Consider the following 24,878-nt stretch of genomic DNA (forward strand, 5'->3'; position numbering starts at 1 on the left):
CCAGAGGTGGCGCTGGATCTGTGTCGCCCACGCGGAAATCCTCGCCTGGGAGACAGCGACGGACGCGCACAGAGTGAGCGCCGTGCTGACCGCCTTGCTGATTTCCTCTGCCTCGGTGGTGGACCGCTCTACCAGTGTACACCACCGAGTTGGAGAGAAGCGCGATGATATTTTCGCCGCCGCCTGAAAGGCACACTGGTGCACCTGGTCGGCCTGGCGGGCGACATACTCTCTGGGGGAGCTCAACGTAGGGCGCCGTCCTGTGGCGACGGAGAAGGGGACCGCATGCTCGGCCGCCAAACCAGCCTCCTGCTCCGACTCTGTCTCACCCGTCCGGGGGAGAGGAGGGAGGGGAGAACCGCACGGTGAACCATGGAGGGAGACGGGGTAGGAGTCGCCCGGCACTCGGCTCCAGGGACATGCTGCCGTCCACGTGCTCTTGGACGGGCCAATCGTCCTCGTCGGCCGCAGCAGCTAGAGCGTCCGCTCTTCGCTTCCTGTCGGCTGATGGGAGACGGGCACAATGTGAGCAAGCGACCTGCTGGCTGAGAGCTGCGTCCACGTGCCCTGGCCCCAGGCAGGATTCGCACATTACGTGCTGGTCATAGCTCATGATCCTGAGCCACATGAGGGACAATTTCGGACGCAGTTGTTGCTCATGATGTTTAATGGTTCTGTGCTTCAGTAACGGCCGTGGTTTGCTGAAGAAAAGAGGTAGCAGATTGCCGGGCCTCCTTCCTATTTATACCGGAAGGAAGCCCGAGGGTGGGGCCCACCTTGCGGGTGGGCGTGGACTACAAGTGTTTCAGGGCTGCGCGGGTGCGCAGGGGGATTACCCAATGGTGATCGCCTTAGAGGGCGAAGCCATATACGAAATAGAACATTGGAGAAACCTCAGAGAGAGCAACAGAGGAGGGATCCCTCTCCCAGGACGGACAGACATGCAATAGATGCCGTGTGTAAATTGAAGAGATAATACATTTACAACATCGGTAGTTCAAATGTTTGGAAATGCATGTGAGTGATGGTGTTTTTTTATGCTGGCTTTATGAACGTGGAAAACAGTGAAACATATATTATTCATCACCAAGGTTGGAATTGAAATACAAAAGTGAAGTGAAACTTATGCTTGTAAAAAAAAGTTGGGGGGAATGAAGGGATAGAGAAGTAGACTAAAAAAGTATGAAAGGAGGTAATATATAAGCAAACAAGGGTTTAGGAAACAGCATGTGTATGTAAGGAACATGGGAGGTATAGGACAGGCTCAGAAGGGAAATAAAGAGATGTTAAAGAGTAGAGAATCAAGTGAAGAGGGAGAGGAAGAGTTAGATAAGGACAGGTGTTTGAAAAGGAAAAAGAGGAAGGAGAAGTTATGAGGAGGAAGGAGAGAATGGGAGAATAGGGACAAGCTAAGCATGAGGAAGAAGTACAGAAGGAAATATGTTGTTGTAGAAGGAGTTAAGTCAGAAGGTAGAAATTAGATAATGGAGGAGAAGGAGGCAGAAAATGAGAGGAATACTTTGAAAAGAGGAAGTAAAGAACCAGTTAAGAAAAAGGGTGAGGTAAAGGTAGACAATAGGCTTGTTTGAGACAAGCGAGACCTGCGCAGACCTGCGCAATTTCGATCAACGTCTTGCTCGTACGTTGCATGATGGTTCGTCATTTTGTCCGACTTGCTCTGGAGGCTCGCTCACATGAGACATTGAAATCTCGCGGGACAAAGACGCCCGCAGCCTTGAGAGCGAGGCGCGGCGAGGCGGCGCAGTTCCTCTCGCGGAAGCGAAATGCTTGATGGGAAACGACTCGCTGGTATCTCGAGCTGAGCGCTTATTGGTGGTTTTTACCCCGTGCTGCTGATGAAACTCTCCAATTGGCTTGGCAAAAGTTTGTTGTTGTTTGGTGTCAGTTTTACGTCGCCACTTCCATTCACATTTTTCATCATTGTTCCACAATGTTTATCATCATGAAATTAATATCTATATATGTTATACTATACTTGCACTGCTTACCGTTTTCATACTTTATATATCTTATTCATACACACTGTTCATACTGTTCACAGGCTGCTGTGTATATTCATACCCCTCACTGTTTATTCATCATTCAATTCATTCTATATTTTATTCTGTAGATTGTGTACATTACTTTTCACTTTACTGCTTGTTGCACTCCTGGTTGGAAGCTAAACTGCATTTCGTTGTCTCAGTACCTGTAATATGTGCAATAACAATAAAGTTGAATCTAATCTTGAGCAGGAACAAATGTATTTATTTAGTATATATCTGACATTAACGATTAAACACATTTGTGCATTCTTTATGAATGCAAACCGAGTCAAGCCGACTCCGGAGGTGGCGGTATGCACCTTAAAGTTGTTTGCAATCCGCCAAAAAACCGAGAGAAGAAGAAGAAGAAGAAGCCGGCTCGGAGCTGTCCGACTTCAGGCGAGCTTTTTGAGACCTCCCCCGGCTGCGATCGGCTATTCTCGTCTACTTTCGAGGCGAGCCGCAACGCGTCTCAAACAAGCCTATTGAGATAAGGAAGTCAGAAACTAGCTATAGAAGAGGAAGTAACAAATAACAAAAGGGTTGGGGAGAGAAGCTGAGGAGGAAGTAAAAAATGGAAGGAGGAGATTTTGAAGGTGTGGTGTAGTAGAGAAGGGAAGGAGGGGGAGGACAGGTAAGTGGGCAGGGAAAGAGGAGGTATAGTAAGGGGATAAGGTATGTGGGAGAGGTAGGGCACGAATGGAGGACATAAAGAAAAATAGAAGAAGGATATGGTGAAAGTGAGGAAGGGATGGGAAACGAGTTCAGGAAGTTGAAAAGGAGGAAGTAGAGGAGGGAAAGAAGATTACTGTATTCATGTTAATTGGTTTCCATATTCACATTTACATCCACTTTGCTTCATATCTGTCTATATTGTTTTATAAATAATGACACGCAATCTAACTTCAATGTGCTATGCCTAAATGTGTCCATAATACAGTGTTTTTATCTGAATACAGTTGTAAGTAGATATAGTGCACAGTCATCATCCAGAGGAGGATAGGCTCATCAATCTGGAGCCACCAAATGGACTGATAAATGCAACTCCACACCCATCGTGGAAACCTGTCTTTTTTTTAAACAAATCCCTTTTAGAAAATAACAATTCCATATATGTTATTGGAAACAAGTCTTAAAGGCTGGTTAGATTCTGCAAAAACGTTATTAATAGAAATGCAACGGCATATCCACCTTTTCAGGATATGCCGTTACATTTCACACAGCAGCACAGGTCTATAGAAAACTCTACACTCAAGACACCGGGTTTAAATCCACCATATACATTTAAAATCGATAAAACACAGTAGAAGTTGCGGTAAAAAGGTGTGTGCTTCTAAAAATGTTTGCAGGACGCTGGAAAGCCTGCCTGCCTGCAGCAGCTGGTCAGAGGTGTAATGCTCAGTTTGGAGACCCGGGTAATGTGGTGCCTGTGTCTGTTCTTACCTGCGCTGCTCATGCTGCTGCTGTTGACCAGTATTATTATTATTATTATTATTATTATTATACTGTGTCAATAACTGCAAACACTCTCCGCTGTTTCTTCTCTGCCCTGCTTCAAGATGCTGCTCACATTAAATGACCAAACCGCTTCACAACTTCCGGTATCACCCTTTGAAAATAAAAGTCACACATAATTGACTTCTCAGATTCTTCCTCTTTTTTTTACATTTCCTTTTACTAAATTACAAATATGTTCAACTATTCACAATGACCTATTGTACTTAGCCTGATATATATTTTTGAAACAACTACAGATATGATATTTTTGTCAATAGTTTATTTCTATATATTCCTCTAGCCTAGACTGTATGCTGTATACTGTATAGTACTCAATTGATTTAATATTTCGTATATTGTGTATTATTTAGATACTCTGGGGATATAGGTATTTTCTATTGTATAATATTTGTATAAACTTGCTGCTAGTGTCAATTTGATTTACATTTGTATTCTTACTATATCTACTTACTGCCAATGTTAATTTCTTTTTTATTATATGTGTATTTTATCTTTTATTTTTATTTTTAACTCATCTAATGGTTGACACTGCTGCTGGAACAATTCTTTTTTCCCAATTTGGGATAAATAAAGTATATATATTGCTATCTATCTATCTATCTATCTATCTATCTATCTATCTATCTATCTATCTATAAATAGGTCCATATTCTTCCATGTATAAATAGGTCCATATTCTTCCATGGTAGAATATGGACCTGACCCTACTCACCTGTATTGTTGTTCACAGGTGAGTTGGGTTGTGTTGTATGCAACAATACAGATGAGAATCACATTTTTTTTTAATTCCAAGTGAGTTCATTACTTGCATTGAATATGCCTTGGTGTTATGTGCATTACAAAAAAAGTACTTTATATAACATAGAAAAATATTATTAAATACAAATACGAAGGTATACAATGAAATTGCACAGGGGACACTGTATTGTATTGTTTATAATTCATTGGAAAGAAAAGCCCTCAAAAACTCCAGCAGATTTAAATAAAGGTTGAATAATGGAACAAAGTTGAAATTACTACAGGCTCTTAATTTGAAGGATTTCCGGTTTTAATGAGAATTTGTTGCAACTGATCCGCAGGAATGTTGAGTCGACCACTCCCACCTTGAATGGATTACAAAACTGAGGGGAGTGCACATGGGCTGGACCATCGATTGTAGTAGATAAAAAAACATGAACACATACAAACCTAACATTAGAACATGTACTGAATGATCAGACTGTTCCTTCACCACAGTAGCACAGGCCCAGATTTGACAGACATGTCGAGGCAGCACGAGTGTCTCGGAGGTAAATATTTCTCAGATCAACAGGAGGCGGATGCTTTCGGATCCTGACAGCTAAAGTCCTGTAATCCGACCCCTTTCTGGTTGATCTGGTTGAATCTGATCTGTGTTTAAAACTTCTCTGCAATTTCAATTGATCTAAAACACATTTGAATACATTTATAGTATTTATTCATATTTGTATTGTCTTCAGAAATACATTTACGTGTCTTGCTTTTTGTACCTGCTTTTATTTTTGTTTTTTTAATGCACCGATACACAAACGCAAATTCCATGTATTGCAATAAACCAGATTCAGATGCAGGGTTGGACATTCTTTACTTCGCTGTAAAACAACAAACAGCAAGTTAGGGAAATCAATTCAATATCCTCCCTCTTTTGAATTGAAAATGTGCATTGAATGACTACTGCTCAGTGTTTATATACCTTACATATTCAAATGTCAAAGACACAGAAACAGATTATATGCAGACTTCCCAGCATGCATTGTTTGACGCTTGAAAGAAACCTTCTTATAGGCCTATAGTTTATAGAAAGTTTAAAAACATTTTCATTTCCTCTTTTTGTGTTTATGGTAGGAACTTGTACGCCTACGGAAATTCCCTGTGTGACCTACTTAGCAATTAACTTAATCGATGGTGGAAAATTACCTAGAACCGCATTTAAACACAACTGGATTAACCAGTTAAAAAGACCTGCGGACAAAACAAACAGAGCTCAAGAATATGTAAACTCTTGTTCCTTGTGCCTTCCACCAAGATATGTAGTCCAATATTTCCCTTGGTAATGTATGTGATGATGTGATTTAGGACTTTATATACAGTAGGCAGCATGTAAAGCAGGACACACTCTGATTCTCTGGGCTGGCTGTCGTGCAGAGACAGACATGTGGTGTCAGGTCCCGGCATGACATTCTCCACCGGGCCCCAGAGGGCACTGCCTCCCTGCAGCACATTCTTGCTGAGGCATTTCCCACACAAGTAGTAGCCTATGCAAAATGTGTTTCTGCTTAAATTGTATTTAAAGCCCCCTCCACTCTCAATTCAGCAGAACAGCAATGTAAAAAGAGGCGTGGACTCTATTTAGAAATCGGAGATACAACTGATACTGGGTGAGCAATGCATCATCACTTCCACCTGTATTAGAAGACCAGTGATATTACATTTTTTCATGTATTTGCATTTTAAGTAATTATAGTGTACCATATTGTTTTTTTTATAGCCCAATACATGATAGCAAACTTAACAATCAATCAATGATTTAAAGAAAGACTGAATCAATCAATGTGTCACATTTGATCACAGTATAAGGTAGACTGCTTTGAGTGGCAAGTTACTTATTTTAAGATAAAATATTAAGTATATTTAAAATGTTTAATACCATGTAAACTATGACACACACTGTCAAACATCAGTGAGTTTAATCGTCATTTTATCTTATTTTCAGACCTGCTTCAGAATGTATTAGTCTTTTGACTTGAAAAAGGCGGGTTGAATGAATGTACTGCCAAATATTTATATTGTGCAACAAAACACCAATGCAAATTCCTTGTACTGTATGTGTGACCTACTTGGCATTGTTTGTGTTTAGGGTTGAAAGTGTCCTAACTACATGGACAGGAGTTAGGACACTGTCCATTTGCTGAGCGCAAAAATAAACAAACTGTGAGTCTTTCTAAATGCTTTTGTTTCTCTGCTCTCCACCTAGATATCTAGTTCCTTATATACTTTGGTAACATGATATATAAAATTGATTTGACCAAATGCAGCATAATGAAGGGTTGAAAAGGAGATGTTGTGTGTGCAGCCTGATGTGTCAGCTTCTCCTTCAGGGCCCACACCTGAGCTTCGCCTACTTGCGGTTACAGTTCCCAATCAATCGGCAAACAAAAGGTTTCTGAAGAAACTGTGACACAGTAAGAGTGTAATCAGCCCAGCGTTCCCAGCATGCAGTGTTTGAAGGTTGAAACTATTGAAAGAAGTGTCGAGCAGCGAAGGTCCAGCTCCATAGTTTCTTTATTTTCTTTTTAAATACCTAAACTCTGTTTTGCATGGAAGACCTGGAGAATTTGCTTTATTGAAATACTCACACTATACCTTATTTATTTTACATTTTAATTAATAAAATACTGCAACTACTTTGCACACTTCCAGTATCCTATGCTATGTATATACTTGTTACGGCTGCTGCCTTCCTGGTCGTCTGAGTATTTTCAGCTGTGTGTTCTATGTATGTAAATGAGCTGTGCGGTTGCCCTCCCGGCATTGGCTGCCATCTCCTGGTCCGCCCCTGAAGATTGCGATTGGAGCACGCCGGGCCCGACGCACTCCAATCGCAGCGCACAGCCGGCGCACACTTGCTGGAGATTATTACAAAGCTTTGGGACAATCATCATTCTGGAGGCTCTGTATGTGGACAGATGCCTCTCGCTACTTGCTCTTTGTTCTGGGGTTAAAACTTGTGTGATTAGTAGTGTCTAGAGTAGGTTAGTTAGAGTGTAGAGTAGCTTAGTTAGTGTTTAGTAGTGATGGCAAAATGAAGCTTTGAATGAAGCGTCGAACCACTTGGACAATTGTGTCGGAAATAGGTTCATTTCTCGAAGCTTCAGTTACAGCGACCTCTCCTGGCGAAGTGCAAGGCTGCAGTGGGTTTAACGCATCTTTGCCTTGAAAAATATTCGATACACACACACACACACACACACACACACACACACACACTAAGACTGAATATCATGTTCTATTTGCAATTAAAGATTGATAATAGTGTGTATTGGGTTATTGAGAAGAGACTCGAGAGTGCTTGACATTTTTTTGGGTGGAGAGGGCCTTTTATCAGTTATTAAAGTATTAAAATTAAAAGTTGAACTATTCCGAGCTTTGAACCAGCTGCACGGAAGATATCGCCGCATCCTAGCCGCCGGCTCTGTCCACTGGGCTATCAATTCCTTAGACCATCGAAATGTTTTTATATTACTCATTGTCTTTTTGTTCACAACTTCTCCACATTTCGAAGTGTTTCACGAGCCAGAACGACCTATTTATCTTCCTGGCTTGCTCTATAATGATCCAATTAAAATACAATGCCAACAACAACTCAACAGCAACAATGCAAACTACGACAACAACCCACACATTGCGCATTGTTTAGATTGGTTATAAAGTGTTGAAGCGCTCAAATGTGAAACTGTTTCAACCTGTCACCTGTCAGAATCGAGACGAGGCAGTGCATTGAATCACCTGATTGGACGGCGAACCAGTGAGTTGATTCATTCCGGAAATGAAGCAGTTGCTGGTTCGGACGTCACATGTCACGTGATTTGAAGCAGTTGCTGCTTCGGACGTCACATGTGACGTGATTTGAAGCAAGCTTCGAAGCACTGCTTCTATGGAATAGGAAGTCCAGGGTTGAAGCTCCGTTCGAAGCTTCAGTGTCAAACTGCCATCACTAGTGTTTAGAGTAGTTAGGATTCTGTGTTTTTGTATAGATTCTTTGTGTTAGTTGTACCACTTTTAGAGTGAGGTTTTGTTTCGTTCTTTATTTAGTATATTAGTATTTATTTTCCCTGTATGTCTTTAGACTCCTTTCTTAGAGTCCTCCTTTTGTTTGGTTATTTGTCAACCGGTGCCCTTTTGGCCCCTTTGTTTGTTTCAGGCAGCTTGCCTGCCATTTTGTTTACAGCTGTTTTGAAATAAACGCTTATAATGAATACCAATTCCACTCTGGTGGTGTTATTTCCCTTTGGTTCCCTAGCCCAATAGGGAACGTAACAATACTTTAGTTGTAGTAATATATTACAGTGTATTCTTGCTTATGTATTTCTATGGGGCATTCTACATTCCATCGATGTATTAGCGTTGTGATGACCTCTGCTTTAAGGTCCTGTGGTGTGTATGGCCCTTTAACGTTCTTCCTCTGCTTGCACTGATTGAGGACACCTGACGGATGGCACCGGAGGTTTAAGAGGCCGGAGCCAGATTCTAGATCTCTCTCCCCTGCAGAGGACCGGACCTGAGAGAGCAGCCTCGTTGCCTATTCTTTCTTTGCTTTTTATTTTTGTTTGGCTTCGGCCACATTGAGCTTTATAATATATATTAAATACCTTTTTCCTATACTCGTCCTTCTCCACGTGTTTGTCATGGCTAAGAGCCAGGCCATGACAGCGTTATAATGAATAAAGTCATTATTATTATTTATTTTCTTATTTGAAACTCCTGTGTAACTTGCTGACCTGCTGCTACTGTAACAAAACAATGCTATGTCAATAAAGAAGTTCAAACAAGAAATAGTTTTAACTGTTATTCTTTTTTAAATCCATCCATCCAGCAGGGGGAGCCAGAGCCACACACACACACACACACACACACACACACACACACACACACACACACACACACACACATTTGGCAGAAAGTCGTAGTTTACATTCCTGCTCTTTTGGCAGCGTCAGAGTGTGTAAGTGCATGAAAAAGAGTCAGTCAAAGTACTGAGGGTTTTACACGGAACCGGAGACCGACAGAGAGGAAACTGCACGTTAAATAAACACAGGGGGGTGTTTGATTTCTGTCTTCTCTGCTCTGTCTCTGTAAATCAAACACACCTCAAAGGGGCTGAAATGTTTGAAAAGTTCTTTAGAATAATGTGCAGGTCAGTGGCAGTGTGTGCAAAAAACAGATTGGCTACAATTGTTTTTGTCACTCAGTTTGAAGCTTCTTTTTAAAATTTGTTTTCAGATCAACAATTAGCTTACAATGTTTTCAAATGTCTCAGAGGGATTGTTTTATGTTTTGTGGGAAGATTTAATTTGCTAAATCTTTGCCTGTGCTAAAACTTCTACTGGTTCTCCGCTAAGGAAATTGGATTTAATAAAAAAGTGTTTCAATTCTAGAGTAAATACAGCAAATTAGAAATGTGAAATAAGTATGTTCATTATTAATATATAACAGTAGGTATACATATATTAAAACAGTGTGAATGATAATATTGCTGAAAATGGGATCTATCATTCAGCGTATACGAATATGAATGAATACATTCAATTCAAGAATATTATACATTTAAAATATTTATTAGATTGTTAATAAAAGCAGTAATAATGTGTAAACCTGTTGAATTGCTATACAGAAAAATATTGTACAGTGAAGTCAGTCAAAAAGGGTTGCTAACTTTGTACAGTAAGTCACACTAAGTCATTAGATAGTAATGAAAATTGAAACCAGAAATATAATGAAACAGTTAATCATTATAATAAAGTGTATTAGCGTTAATATATATATTTATGTCTGCCAATTAAAGAGCCAATTTTGAACCCTCTTGAGCAGCCCCTAAAAGGCCTGCCCAAATGAACGCATTATGTTAACAATGTACATTTGTCTTAGACTAAAATGCTAAGTCCTGTCAGTTCTAAGCTAATTAACGGCATTAGCCAGAAAGTTAAGTGAGACTGCTTTCAACAAGATTTTTCTGGCAAATGCATGTGTTTTTTCTTCATGCTGGAATAAAAAAATAATAATAGCATAAGTATTGTAGTGTTTACTATCAATAAATAACATTAAAATCGTTTTCCTCAAGTATTCTCCAAAACTTGTACACCTCAGTGCTGAGGATTTTCTTATGATTCTATTCATAACGGATTCAGGAGGGAGCTGAACTCACTGCTGAGCCTTTGGTCCTCCTCCGCTGAGAGGATGTTTATACATCACTGTGTGTGTGTGTGTGTGTGTGTGTGTGTGTGTGTGTGTGTGTGTGTGTGTGTGTGTGTGTGTGTGTGTGTGTGTGTGTGTGTGTGTGTGTGTGTGTGTGTGTGTGTGTGTGTGTGTGTGATGTGTGTCACCCGGGGTTGAGCAGAGTCATGCAGTTTTTCCATTACCCTCATCAAATCAATGTTAAACACTCCCCCTCTCCATCTACTGTCCCTTTACAACCCCTGTGTGTGTGTGTGTGTGTGTGTGTGTGTGTGTGTGTGTGTGTGTGTGTGTGTGTGTGTGTGTGTGTGTGTGTGTGTGTGTGTGTGTGTGTGTGTGTGTGTCACCAAAATGTTCGATCAATAAGCAGATAAGATATTTGATCAGAAAAAAAACTGGGACAACTTGTCCGCCTGATGTGGTTTATTGATAAACTGTTGCTCATTTAAACCAGTTTGTTGTCATTTTACAGTAGCTTATTCACTTGAAAAAACCTGATATCGTGACTTATTTCCTGTAGTTCCTCTCACAAATTAACATGTGTGGTTTTGTGTGAAATATTGTCGTAAGGTTAAAATCATGCATTTCCATATCAGAATGATTGAAAACTAGCACTCAGAGCGCCGGTCAATGTGTTTTGATAAGTGAAAATGAATGTGTCTATCCACCACATGAGCTGCGAAATTGTATGGGTTCTTCGTTTGCCCGTGTTACACACTTTCCTTACCTTTAATGACAATAATGGCAGTAGTTTTTCGGTAATCCTGATTAAAAACCAACCAAACTGAACAAACCATCCCTTGGCGGAGGAAAAATCACTTTTTAATAAATCAATTTGTCTTTTTCCATTATTTTGGGTTGTTACTAAATACCTGCAAATGTAATGATATTCTCATCAGCCTCATGTGTGTTTACTCCTGATAAGCACTGCATGCTAATTGCTAACATGCTAATGCCATGTTCAAATAATATAGTAGGCTAGAGCCTACCATGAAAATGGTAAACATTTTACATACTAAAAATCACCATGTTAGTGTTAATCGTATAGTAGCATTGTGCCTAATCACAGCCCTATATTTAAACTCTCTTTCAAAATGTACTTCCAAATTTAAACAGTCTTATATTTGGGCTTATAACAGAAACTGAGACAGCCTGAGAGGCCAAACTCAGGGCAGGAGAATGTCCCGTTAAAAGACACCATCCCATCCATTAGCCAAACACTAGACCTGGTTCTTGTCAAACCCCACAGAGGTGTCAGCATGCAAACCTGAGGTAATGAGGAACGCTCAAACCGCCTCTTCTTCAACTGTGGCTAACGGTCCAGGCGTCACCACGGAAACAGTAAACATCCCTGCAGCTCCTGCAGAGAGAAGATTAAAACTGAAAAAAAAACACAAGATAATCATTAAACAAGAACAAAAGTGAAGGTAATACATAACAAATAAATGCAATTAAATGAAATAAAGAAAGTCAATGATTTGCCTGAAACACATTCTTGCCTCTCGACCGCGCAGAGAAATACAGACGTTGCCGCCTTGAACAGAGCTATTTGTAATGCACATCAATTAACGAAATAATGTAGTTACCTAAAGATATGCTAACTCTTAGAATTCAAAGTGACACTATAGGTGTTTACTGTATTGAGTAGTAGCTAGTTATCTGGAATTAGATATTAACATTAGCAGCTAAGATTTGTGCAGATAATTACTGAGGAGTTCATCCCTTACTGTTCTGCTTGTGTTTTTGTAAGACGTTAAAAGAAAACATTTGTTACACAGTATCTTTTTTACTACAACCTCACTCCGTCCATTGGCCAAGCTGAAATTTGATCCGCCTCTGAAGGTTTACTGTTAACTTAAGACCACCTAAGATAATTGTGAAATAACTGTGGCTGCAAAGGAGTGTGGACGTCTTTCAACTAAAAGGTTGTGGGTTTGCTCCCAGACCGTGCAGTCAACATGTCAATGTTTCCTTGGGCAAGATACTTAACCCCATCGTTGCTCCCGATGGCATATCCAACGCTGTGTGAATGTGTATGAATGTGTATGAATGTTAGCTTCCCTGAGCAAGTGGCACTGCTCTGTATGAATGAATTGTGAATGGGTGAATAACTTGTAGGATGTTCAGTGCTTGAGGGGTCGTAAAGACCTGATAAAGCGCTTTATAAGTCAAATCCATTTACCACTTCAGTGGTTGTGTCTGTAGATGGAAACCCTCGCTTTGTGAAACTTTGCAAAAACTAAGCCAACCTATCCTTACCTTAACCAACCGAGGTCCATGCCTAACTTAAAGGGGACCTATCATGCAAAATGCACTTTTGTACGTCTTTTATACATGAATATGTGTCCCCGGTTTGTCAGGAAACTCACCAAGTGTCAGAAAACACAACCCTCTCTATTTTCTTCCATAACCAAATCTCTAAAAACGTAGCTGCAACGGAGCTGATAAAGATTTGAATTTTTCTGACGTCAGAAAAGAGGTGCTCCGCCTATATGGGCAACTCTCCACCTATCAGGGGAATGGGGGGATGGGCCACGGCCACGGCCATTGCCGCTTGAAAGCGCTGGAGACGCTGTAGTACATATGCCAGGCCTGTAATTGGCGCTGTAGTCTGCCACACAAGCGAAATGAGGCATGGCTAAAATGCATGATCTGTTTGGTATTTTGAAAAAAAAACTTCACAGACATGTTTTATATAGGTATGGCACTACAATATATGTTTCAAATATAGCATGATAGGTCCACTTTAAACCATCTCCAAAGGCTAGACAAAACCCACTTCATTGGCTGAATTTTTTAATTTGCTAAAGCATTATAGTTGAATTAAATTCACCAATCAAATCCACTTAAAAAGTGCTAAACTATTATTTAACAATTACTTCGAAAAGGGGTTAGCTGAGTGATAACTTGTAAATAATACAAAAATATGGTTATTTTGTTGCTTTGGTGGTCAGTGGTGATCAAACATGATTTGGAGAGAACTGTTCCTTAAAGACTTTATTATGCAGTGTCAAACTGAAAACAGTAAAAACCTCTGGAGGACAGCAGAGTGGAAACAAAAGGACATCCTGAACACACACACACACACACACACACACACACACACACACACACACACACACACACACACACACACACACACACACACACACACACACACACACACACACACACACACACACAGTCATTCATCCAACGCAACAGTGCTGATCCTTGAAAGTCAGTTTTTTCAGATCATCTGGAGAAAAAGTCCCAAATATTTGGAAACCAAAAGTTCAAACAGTGTTTGTTTCCAACGACTGTCCGTTGACTTTGATTTGAATCATCAACTTGCTGACCGAACAGGAAAAACAACGCCATTGTCCATGTTATTACAACCAGAGAACTTAATTGAGTCAAATAATGTCCGACCTGTCTCTTCTAGTCTTCAGAGGACGGCCAGGTCGTGGCAGCTCTTGGAGCGCACTTTGACCGCCATGCGCTGGTTGTTGCGTGCTACCAGTCGGTCCAGGAAGCGGCGAGCCTTCTGGGTAATGCTCTCTTTGCGCTTGTAGAAGGAAGTTTGGCGCTGAACGGCTTTGCTGCCGCCCCGACGGAGGCGGATCTGTCGGATCACGCCCTCGAACAGCTCGGTCACGTTGTGCTGCAGAGACGCCGACGTCTCGATGAACTTACAGTCAAACACCACTGCACACGCTCGGCCTTCTGAGAAACAAAGGACACATACAGTAGGAAGGGAGATTAATTATCATAATACCATCAGTCAATCACTATTCATTTGTGTCTTATTTTGCATTATAACACGGTTTTGTTGAATACTCGATTCTTATTGGTCAAGTTTGGACATGACTGCGGTTTGCAACTTCTCTAAGAAGATTAAGGAAACTCTTTCTCAACTCATTATCTTTCCTTATTGGGGTTTATTTTAGCAAAAATAACCTGTGCTTTGTCCATTATCTCTCACGTACACTCTGTGACCTTTGACGCCCACCTTCCACAGAGACTTCTCTGGAACGGACCAGGTCACTCTTGTTGCCCACAAGGATAATGGGAATGTTTTCGGCCTGGCGGGTACGTCGCAGAGTGATCCGTAGCTCAGAGGCGGCTTCAAAACTGCAACGGTCGGTGACCGAGTAGACGATGGCGTACGCACTCCCGACCTTCAGACTGGGGTCTTGCGAGGAGTCTTCCTCCCCCTCCTGCGAGGAAGAGAGACATGGGAAGGAAACATGTTAATTAAAAACATTATATTTAAGATATAATTAGAGGAGGAATACCATTTTGATTCTTAGAAAGTTTTTTATTTCATTTATCATAAAGCCTCCTTGCTTATTTATAATAAAAATGACACATTTATCCTGTTTTATGGCATTTTTATCTTTATGTAGATCACAAAATAATATTATAGTTATTACAAGAAAACACACACACACACACAATGTACCAGTTTGTCGTTCTCCCAGGTATCCATGACGATGAGTGTTGTTTCCTCTCCATCTACTGTCAGTTTCCGCTCGTATGAATCTTCTGTAACAAACAAGAGAAAAATAAGACTGAGAATTTGTGTGTGGCTGAACTATAGACTATATGTGCTAACAACAGCATTAGTGTTGTTATGCTATTATGCTGATCTTAGCACGTTAGCACGTGTTAAAACTTAGAATGTTTACAGCGTCCATTTTACATTTTGGCATGTTCAAATGCTACAGTAACAGTTGCCCATTAGCAATGAACACACACTGAGCCTTAATAATTCAAAGGTTTCAAGGATCCGTTATGCTAATTCTGCATTATAGTATTTCATTTATTCTACAAAATCATGACAAAAGCAAAAGCAGTTTTGTGAATAGATCTGCCCAACTATATTATTCTGCTTCCCCTTCTGCTACAGGGCCAAGAGTGGGAATGACAGTGACACAATTCTCCTTAAAACAAAAGCATTTTTTTAAGCTGTTATTTCAAGCTAAAAAATGTGGCTTTAAAACCTTAGATATTTCAGTTGGGACCAAAGTGGTGGACTAACTCGCCAACATCGTTGGGAACAACAGCAAATGAAACCTGCCTATTGCATCTGGGATTTTTAAGAGAAAAATAAAAACCTGGTTAACAGCTACAACATAATTCATACCTTCAAACAACAGCATCAAGGACTGTAAAATTAAAGCAGGAACTAAATCATGGGGCTCAGTCAACCGGAAAACAGCAGACAGGCCCTTCCCCCTCACACCATGTCAGACCGTCACTTGATCAATTTATCAATCATGGCTCCAGGCCAATCAACACGTGCCAGAGGACAGATCGATGATGTCAGGTCAGTGAAGGTTGGGATGTTACAACAAAGTCAGAAACTGAACTGCTGAGTCAAGTTATGAAAGCTACCACAAAATACGCACCAACTGTTACATGTTGGGTAGTTGTAGTTGATTATTAAGTTTCTGTGGTTATTTTACTCTCTTTTTTGCCAGGTAGACAACACATTTAGATTGTTAAAAGCTAACTGAACTGCTTTGAAGATATGCCACATTTAATTACATTTTTTAATATAAATAAGAGATAATTTATACAAATGCAAATGAGAAAAGATTACTTTTTGAAAAATTCCATTATAGGTCATCTTTCACTTATTGTGTTTTTTATACAAATTGCAATGTTCGGGTCGCTGATCTGACTCAAGGACAGTGTAAAACTCTCACATGGCCAACATGTTCTTTCAGTTTTATTTGTAAACAAACATCACGTGCACACAGAACTCCTGTCCGATCACAAAATATGTGTCCAACCAGTGACTTCTCGACCATGTCCTCTGCTGCGCATTGTTCCAAAGGCCTAATAGCCCAAAACATTTCCCAATGGACAAAAAGTCAATTTGTCTGACGGTCCATTACTCCAAAATCAAATGCCCATTGCAACAAGGGCCAAATGTTTCTAAAGTTCACTCTCTCTGCAACATACAGAAGCACAAGTCCAATATCTCTACATAATAGCAAAGGCATGATTACCCTACCTGCCACAATTGATTTCATATGATAATATTGCTTAACCAACACAACCAATGAAGCTAGCGAAAGTAGTGTTGATCTTTCTATCTATTAACTGACACTGTAACGATTTAAAGTTTGCTTACATTCGCCAACAAGAGCTACCACACATTAAAACCTGAACCTGTGTTGCACTTAGTAAGGAGTCCTTTACTGCTTGCGAACTCAACATTTTATTTTAGGAGGAATTATGTTTTTCTCTTGTTAAGAAATTACATATTCTGACTTTAAACCTACTATTGAAAATAAGACAAGCTTGACCACTTTTAGATTAATGGCTTATTTCTATGATAAACTATTGTATTAGTTTTAGGGTGGAATGTTATTGATCAACCATAGACTTTATAGGGATCAAAAGCTGAACGAATCAGAGGTAACATCCCACCTCCAGGTTGTTCCTCTTTCTCTGTGATCCCGGCAAAGATTCCTGCCAGGCTGGTCTTTCCGACACCTTGGTCGCCTAGCAACACAACTCTGTAAACACAGTCCGAGTCACTCTGCGAGTCGTCGTCCGAGTCCGAGCTCCACTGGGCTCGGTAGTGCAGGGACTTGTCTCCAGGGTGGTAGGACGCAGACTGTCCCAGGGGAGGGTGGCTGCGCTGGGGGCGGGGGGGCTCGGGCTCCTGGTGGTTTCTCCTGGGAAGCCGGGGGTCCTGAGGGTCTTGGGTCAAGGATGGGTGCTTGTAGAAGTGGGCTGGGGGGATGGGCGTGCTGCCTCTCCGCCGCAGGGGCTCCTTCCCTCTCTGAGTGTTCAGGGTCATGGTGCTACGGTACAGGCATCAGGACAGGACGGGCCTGGTGGGGAGATGAGAGGATTCAGAATAAAGTCTGGTACACTAGCGTCTTTAAGGTTATTGAAAAGTCTTTCGAACAACCAATTCAGTGCTACTCTGGCATAATCCCAGTCTTTCTGAAAATATGAAACTTGGAACATCTTTTTTTGTTTTCATTCATTTTCTAAGACAAAACTAAGATCTATTTTGCTGCCATCGTGGAGTTTAACTTTCGAGTGATGATGAAGTGTACTCCAGTGTGTGTCCAGCCTGGTTACATAGGCAGTCTAAATCAAATTATTTCCTTAGGTACTTTGTTGATTTTCTCAGTCAAAATTGGACTTTAATGTTTAGAAAACTTGAATAAAAGCTAATTTTGTTCATTGTTCTTTTCTCAGTCGGACTGCCCAATATATAAAAAATTGCGATGACAACATGCTTGATAACCACTTCACAAAAAAAGTGAAAAAAAAGGTGTGTGGCCTTGGGTGTTGTGTACAATACAACTTTACTTTTTCATTTTTGTCTGTTAATAAAAAAAACTGGATTTCCCCTAGAAAACTAGAAAACTATTAGTTTAGTAGCTAGTGTATGAAGGGGCATCTGACATGATGTTGCTCATGCTGTGGTTAAGTCTAAACATAGCTTAGTTTTCTTCACTTATAACAAAGTGAAGAATTCATATTTACTTTAACCGCCTTTGCTTTCTCACTGTCTCCATCCCCACCAACTCATAAAGCTGGCAATGTCCTTGATCTCATATTCTCAAGGAACTGCACTACTCCCGCTCCACACCTGGGATCACTTTTTCACATCATTCTCTCTACCCCTTTCCAAACATAACAAACTAATCTCTTCTAATTCTGCACCTGTCGGCCGTAACCTTCGTTACCCCCCTCTACTCTTACCTCATTGATGCTCTCAGCCCTCCCTTCATCTGACTCTTTCCAACTTCTGCCTCCAAACTCTGCTGCAGAAACTCTCCTCTCTACTCTTTGATCCTCTCTGGACTCTCTCTGTCCTCTCACATCTCGGCAGGCTCGTCAGTCCCCTCCTGCTCCCTGGCTAAATGACGCACTGCGTGCTAATAGAACCATCCTTCGGGCAGCAGAGCGGAAACGGTGGGAATCCAAACACCCTGACGACCTCCTAACCTATCAGGCTCTCCTCTCCTCTTTCTCTGCTTCGATCTCTCAGGCAAAAAGCACTTTCTTTCAAGATAAGATCCAATGTTCCTATTCCAATCCCCAAAAACTATTTTCTATCTTCTCCACCCTCCTCGAACTCCCCAGAGCCCCTTCCCCCTCCTCCCTTCTTCCAAGCGACTTTGAAAAAAAAGTTGATGATATTCGCTCTTCTTTTTCTGACTCACCTTTACTCACCGCTGGGTCACCAGACCCTCCCTTCACCCACACACTGACCTCATTTTCCCCTCTCTCTCCAAGTGAGGTTCTTACCCTCATTACCTCTGCCCGTCCTACCACCTGTTCTCTGGACCCTATCCCCTCAAACCTCCTCCAGGCTATCGCTCCTGGTATCCTACCGTTTCTCACCCATTTCATCAACACTTTTCTAACTTCTGGTCACTTTCCAAACAGTCTCAAGGAGGCAAGAGTAAACCCTCTCCTAAAGAAACCCACTCTCAACCCATCTGATGTTATAAACTACAGGCCTGTCTCTCTCCTCCTGTTCCTGTCTAAAACACTTGAACGCGCTGTCTTTAAACAACTCTCCTGTTATCTCAATCAGAACAACCTTCTGGATCCGCACCAGTCTGGTTTCAAAGCAGGTCACTCAACAGCAACTGCCCTCCTTGCTGTCACTGAGGAACTGCACACTGCTAAAGCAGCCTCCCTCTCCTCTGTCATTATCCTTCTGGACCTCTCTGCTGCATTCGACACGGTGAACCATCAGATCCTCCTTAGCACTCTCCAAGAACTTGGAGTTTCAGGCTCTGCACTTTCCCTCCTCACCTCATACCTCAAAGACCGCAGCTCCAGGGTAACTTGGAGAGGGTCCGAGTCCAACCCTTGTCAATTATCTACAGGGGTCCCTCAGGGCTCTGTCCTCGGTCCCCTCCTCTTCTCTCTGTACACAAACTCGCTCGGATCAGTCATTAGTTTGCATGGTTTTTCATACCATTGCTACGCTGACAACACTCAATTAATTTAGTCTTTTCCCCGCTCAGAGACCCAGGTCGTTGCACGCATCTCTACTTGTCTAGCTGACATCTCTCAGTGGATGTCTGCTCACCACCTCAAGCTCAACCTTGACAAGACTGAACTGCTTTTTCTTCCGGGAAAAGATTGTCCCACTCTTTGCCCAACAATCAACGTTGGCCCCTCTGTTGTTTCCCCGACTCAGACTGCAAGGAATCTGGGTGGTGACCCTAGATAACAAACTGTCCTTCACTGCAAACATTGCTGCTACAACCCGCTGCTGCAGATACACTCTTTACAACATCAGAAGGATACGTCCCCTCCTGACCAAGAAAACGACGCAACTTCTGGTCCAGGATCTCGTCATCTCACGCCTAGACTACTGCAACTCCCTCCTGGCTGGTCTACCTGCATGTGCTATCCGACTTCTGCAGCTCATCCAGAATGCAGCTGCTCATCTGGTCTTCAACCTTCCTAAATGTTCCCAAACCACGCCGCTCCCTGTCTCCACTTCAAGACACTGGTACTTGCGTACCATGCTGAGAATGGATCCGGCCCTTCCTACATCCAGGACATGGTTAAACCATACACCCCAGCACATGCACTCCGCTCTGCATCAGCCAAACGGCTCGCTGCACCCGCACTGCGAGGGGGACCCAAGTTCCCATCAGCAAAAACACGTCGGTTTGCTCCAAAATGGTGGAATGAGCTCCCCATTGACATCAGAGTGCACCAGCTGGGCGTAAGCTGGGCGTAACTCTACGTCCGACGTAGAACCAAAGGTTAAGACAAAACTAAAGTTATGATTAATGCACCACTTAGACTTAAGCCCTGTATGCGTTGCGCCCGGGTGTAACTTTTACGCCTAGTATGGAGCAGGCTTAAATCGGAAAGAGAGACTAGTATCCATAGTAACGTAAAACAGGCAAGAAGAAAAATAACTATGGCAGTGCGTCTTGTTTACATGTTGTAACAACGAAAGGGCATTAAGACGAGAGAGTCGTCCGTGATCAAACAAACCCACTGGACATCTATTCAGTGAGCTGATAGAGAGGTTTCATTTTGGCAGACAAGCCCTTTTTGATTTAATCGAGGAGATCTCCCCTCAACAACAGAACGGATTAGACAGAAACGCTGCACTCTCCCCAACCTTGCAGGTGCTGATTGCGCTCAGATTTTACTTTAATACTGTGGGAGACATGACTAATGTTCATCGCACAACTGCATGTCGGGCTATTAGACACGTTTCCTTGGCTCTCCAGCGCCGCATTAGGAATTATATTTACTTAACACAAGAAGAAGCAGCAAAATCCTCCTGGCATCCGTGAAGATATCAGTGGACGAGTTAACCACAATCACATAATAAACAACATATAGCCCTGTATATTTGTAATACGAACGCTGTTTTTTTGCAATTGCATTTTAATAAGCTCCCATTGTGACCACATATTTTCATTAGGCCGTTTTATAGCCTATTTTATTCAAAAAACACAGACAAGAACATTAGATAAAAAATATGATTAGAGAATGGTGAATGACAAATTGTCTTCTTCAGTGATTCTTTGCTGATTCTTAAGAATTATAATTTTGAGTCTTAATTTCTCCTTCTCCAGCTCAATTTTGTCATGTTCCGCTGCAGTTTTGCGTTCTCCACCTCCACACGAACGATCTCTTTCTCCACCAGTTCACGCTGTAGCTCTGTAAAATCCCTCTTTCTTTTTCGGGGTGTGGGCGTCATTTTTCTCTTCTTTTGGTTTCTGTTATCCATGACTTCGTTATCCAAATCTTAGTTTGCTCTGAATGGAGGAATTCGAGTGTTAAATTATGTAGACGTGTGTTGCTTGGCAACAATTACTCTTTCGGGTGTATTTACGTGGACGCGCATCTTAAGACCAGGCGCAGCTACGACCTAGACTAGTCAGGCTTGGTGCACTCGGTGTAAATTCGAATCACTAAGTCGGACGTAGCTAAGCCCGACGTTAGAGTTAAAGGCCCAGATACACCGGCCCAAAATCGGCAGTAAATGGGAGTCGGGCCGAACATGAGCGTGGGCACGCCCTATTCGGAGTGGTGTGCGCCGCACCGTTGGGTCTTTTCTGCCGACCTGACGCCTTTTCGAATCGGCGTCGGGAACACCACCGGAAGTCGACAAAGGGATAACACTGATTGGCTGTTCAGCGAGCGAATCAGTGCATGAGAAGCGTTAACGGAAGTGAGGGAGGTAAAAAAATGATTTAAAATGGAAGATGGAACACACACGGACGGCTATTTCACCTCATCGGTTTATAGAGATCCTGTTCGTTCATGTTTTCAATGGACGAGACTGAAAATGGAAAGAAAAACGCTATTTGTTGTTTGTTTATATCACGGAGTCTGTTCTTCTTCTCTGTCTTCCGGTTGTTCCGGTTGTTGCCTCTTTTGAATGATGAATACACACTACCGCCGCCTGCTGGTAAGGAGAGTTATTGCCACTCACGCATGCGCAGTTCATACGTGCTCGGCTCGGATTTGCGGTGTGTTCCAGTGCGCGAAGTCGGCAAATACGCAGGAGAGTCCGGCGATGCAACAGTCGGCGTCGGCGACTTCTCAGGTGACTGGCCGGTGTATCTGGGCCTTAAGACCTACTTTTTTACGCCCAACTGGTGCACTCCACTCCAGGACAGCAGAAAGCTTACACATCTTCCGGCGCAGACTCCACTTCGAGCAATACAACAAAAATAAAAAAAGCACTTATATACTAACTAAGCACTTAAATACTAACAAAGCACTTATAAACTAACAAAGGACTGGCTTATCTAAAGCCAGTTGAGTAGCACTTAAAATGGTTTGGCTCTATGACACCTAATGTACTTATATGATTCTGTTTTCTTCAACTTTGTATCTTCTTGGTCGATTGCACTTATTGTAAGTCGCTTTGGATAAAAGCGTCAGCTAAATGCAATGTAATGTAATGTAATGTAATGAAAACAGGCCACCATATGAGACAGATGTAAATTACCGTTAAGATGGAAAAAAAACTTTCTGAGGGGACAAGTGATTCGTTATGAAAAGTAGTAATGGAAAACTTTAGAAAGATAAGCGAGATAATAGAATAGTAACTGCAGACTTGTTTTTCCGATATTTACATTAGGTGCACATTTCCTGTGACAGATTACACGCCTCTACATTCATGATGACACTGAGCATGCTTTGTATTATGTCTTAAAGTGTCCTGTTTGATATATTATTGCATTCATTACTTTTTACCTTTCTTTAAATGAAACAGTCAATAGCAATATCTCTTAGAGTGAACAATGTAGACTATCTCAAAGATCAGCATAAATAATAATAATACAAAAAAACTGATTAGACTAAACATTATTTGAATCCTGGTTACCAGAAACCCTATGGACCCTCTAGTATGCATAAGAGAGCACAGACACACAAACAAACCTCCTACAATAAATAATTCAAGGGTTTAAAGGCGCCAAGTACACACAGTGATAGTGAGGGGGAGTGAGACCAGGTCAGATATACCCTCTGTGGAAGTAGATGATTAACATTCTTCCTGTAACTTAATCTTATTTATATATTAAATATTTAAAAAACAAAATGATACACTTTTTAAGTACAAGACAGTCAGGAGGTCAGAGGTATGAGCTTTTGTCATCTATAGTAAAATGTGCATTACATGACTGGTAATTGAAAAGAGTTAATCAAGTAAATCAGATATATTGGAGAAAGTGATGTCAAACAGAAACCCGTTCTTAAGAAAGCACAAGAAATGTAGGTTTTCACATATCCAGATTATACTTTATATTTGAAATGAATTAAATATAACCATGTTAATCCTGTGAACTTCATCGCATGATAAAATGTCAAAAAATCTGACTAAATGTAAATGTACCATGTGATTTCTTTTTTTACATTTAAAATATCTTAAAACCAATGCTGATGTACAGTAATGTGAATTTGTATTTGGAGATTTCACATTTCCTTTCCGAGTGAGATACAATAACAAATGTGTGAAAACAAACATTTCACACATGTTTTCGTTAAATAAAAAAGACCTGAAAAATTGTTAATACAAATGTTTCATTTGATAAACTATAGATATAGACCTCGGCAGCAAATAACATTGAATAGTAGGATAGAGTAACTTACCGTACTCCTCATGAACAGTGGTATGTCAGTCCAGCCTCGAGAAACAACAGAAGTGAATTCTCTCTGTCTCTGTCCTGTAACAGTACCCTGGTGCCACAGTAACCCGCATGGAAAAAAAAAGTTCCACAACAGCGTTAAAAATTCAGCAGTGGAATCACAGAGTTATCTACCTCCCCCTGTGTGTGTGTGTGTGTGTGTGTGTGTGTGTGTGTGTGTGTGTGTGTGTGTGTGTGTGTGTGTGTGTGTGTGTGTGTGTGTGTGTGTGTGTGTGTGTGTGTGTGTGTGTGTGTGTGTGTGTGTGTCAGAGCGACAGCAGAGGAGAAACAGATAACTGAGGGGGGAGTTGTGTGTGTGTGTGTGTGTGTGTGTGTGTGTGTGTGTGTGTGTGTGTGTGTGTGTGTGTGTGTGTGTGTGTGTTTGTGTGCGTGTGCATGTGCATGTGTGTCTGTGTGTTGTTTTATCAGTGTCAGTGTGGAGGGTTGAGTTGCTTTAGGGAAAAATGTGGTCACTTCCTTTGACCCAAAAGACACAGTTTTGCTTCATGAAACCCTTCAAACTGATTTACAAATGAAACATTTGATTATAACAAAGTCAGATTCAAGAAGGACTTTTAATATAACCAGCATAACATTCTGAATAAAAACACCATTGGCTCAGTGAAAGCTTTCAATATTCAGGTTATTCTCTTACATGGAAGTTACAGTAATTAGCTAAACAAATGGCCAATGAACTAATTGTCACAAGACACATGTATTGTTATTTGTTTGGTTTGGCTCATGTTAACTCACCTGTAATTTCAGATCCCGCCTTTCTCCAGGCTCTTGAAATTAGCTCACTTCCCTCACCTGGCCTCCCCAGTCCTTCCCATCACCTGTTTCTCATTCCCTCATCACTCCACACAGTACTTATACCACCTCACTGTCTCTTGTCCTTTGCCAGATTGTCTTGTCTTTTCTGCCAAGCTCTCCAGTATTTGTTACTCTCTATCCTAGATTCTTGTCCTGCCCGGTTTTGACACCTGCCTGCCTATATTCGGAACTTGAGTTCCTGCCTGCCCCCTGTCTGGTTTTTGTTGCCTATCTGACGGATTTCCTGGCTCTGACCCTGCCTGTCCCAGACCTGAATAAACTGAACATTGCTAAAAACTGGTTTTATCTGAGGCGTGCTATTGGGTTCTGATCTGTACCTGGGATCGTGACAGTACAATCTGGCCAACATGGACCCAGCCGACAC

General features: G+C 41.5%; 2 protein-coding genes across 5 annotated transcripts in view; both read right to left on the reverse strand.

The window, feature by feature from the left end:
• LOC307039827 (protein SSUH2 homolog) overlaps positions 1-3,628 on the reverse strand; it is a 30,588-nt gene extending 26,960 nt beyond the window's left edge. The window contains exons 1-2 of one of the 3 annotated variants that reach the window (XM_079682239.1): positions 3,489-3,622; positions 2,366-2,601 (exon numbers count right to left, since the gene is read on the reverse strand). Coding sequence is in view for 1 of the 3 variants with exons in the window: in XM_079682238.1 (XP_079538364.1) it covers positions 3,489-3,501 (13 nt within the window). In the remaining 2 variants the exon portion in view is untranslated. Of the gene's footprint in view, positions 1-2,365; positions 2,602-3,488 lie in introns of all 3 variants that reach the window. The other 2 variants (XM_079682240.1, XM_079682238.1) reach the window with 2 other exon arrangements.
• A 9,900-nt stretch (positions 3,629-13,528) lies between these two features.
• Positions 13,529-24,473, reverse strand: rem1 (RAS (RAD and GEM)-like GTP-binding 1). 2 transcript variants are annotated; one of them, XM_079685065.1, is made up of 6 exons: positions 24,434-24,473; positions 23,646-23,732; positions 16,956-17,365; positions 14,977-15,059; positions 14,524-14,731; positions 13,529-14,237 (listed from the first exon to the last, which is right to left on the reverse strand). In XM_079685065.1, exons 3-6 carry the CDS (start codon positions 17,329-17,331, stop codon positions 13,960-13,962), a joined length of 945 nt encoding a protein of 314 aa, XP_079541191.1. In that variant the 5' UTR covers positions 17,332-17,365; positions 23,646-23,732; positions 24,434-24,473; the 3' UTR covers positions 13,529-13,959. The 2 variants fall into 2 exon arrangements, with proteins under 2 accessions (XP_079541191.1, XP_079541192.1); XM_079685066.1 differs by lacking the exon at positions 24,434-24,473 and having other exon boundaries at positions 14,040-14,237; positions 14,501-14,731; positions 23,646-23,806.
• Between the last annotated feature and the right edge of the window lie 405 nt (positions 24,474-24,878).

This window comes from Notothenia rossii, assembly GCF_949606895.1.
Source record: "Notothenia rossii genome assembly, chromosome: 5".
NCBI classification, from domain to species: Eukaryota; Metazoa; Chordata; class Actinopteri; order Perciformes; family Nototheniidae; genus Notothenia; species Notothenia rossii.

What these genes read in the sequence shown, in the direction of transcription:
- rem1 (XM_079685065.1), bottom strand. Translation starts at nt 17,331, where the DNA reads ATGACCCTGAACACTCAGAGAGGGAAGGAGCCCCTGCGGCGGAGAGGC. An exon ending in GAAAGAGGAACAACCTGGAG is followed by an intron (nt 15,060 to 16,955) that starts GTGGGATGTTAC and finishes TGTTTGTTACAG; the next exon opens with AAGATTCATACGAGCGGAAA. An exon ending in CAGAGAAGTCTCTGTGGAAG is followed by an intron (nt 14,238 to 14,523) that starts GTGGGCGTCAAA and finishes TTTGTTTCTCAG; the next exon opens with AAGGCCGAGCGTGTGCAGTG.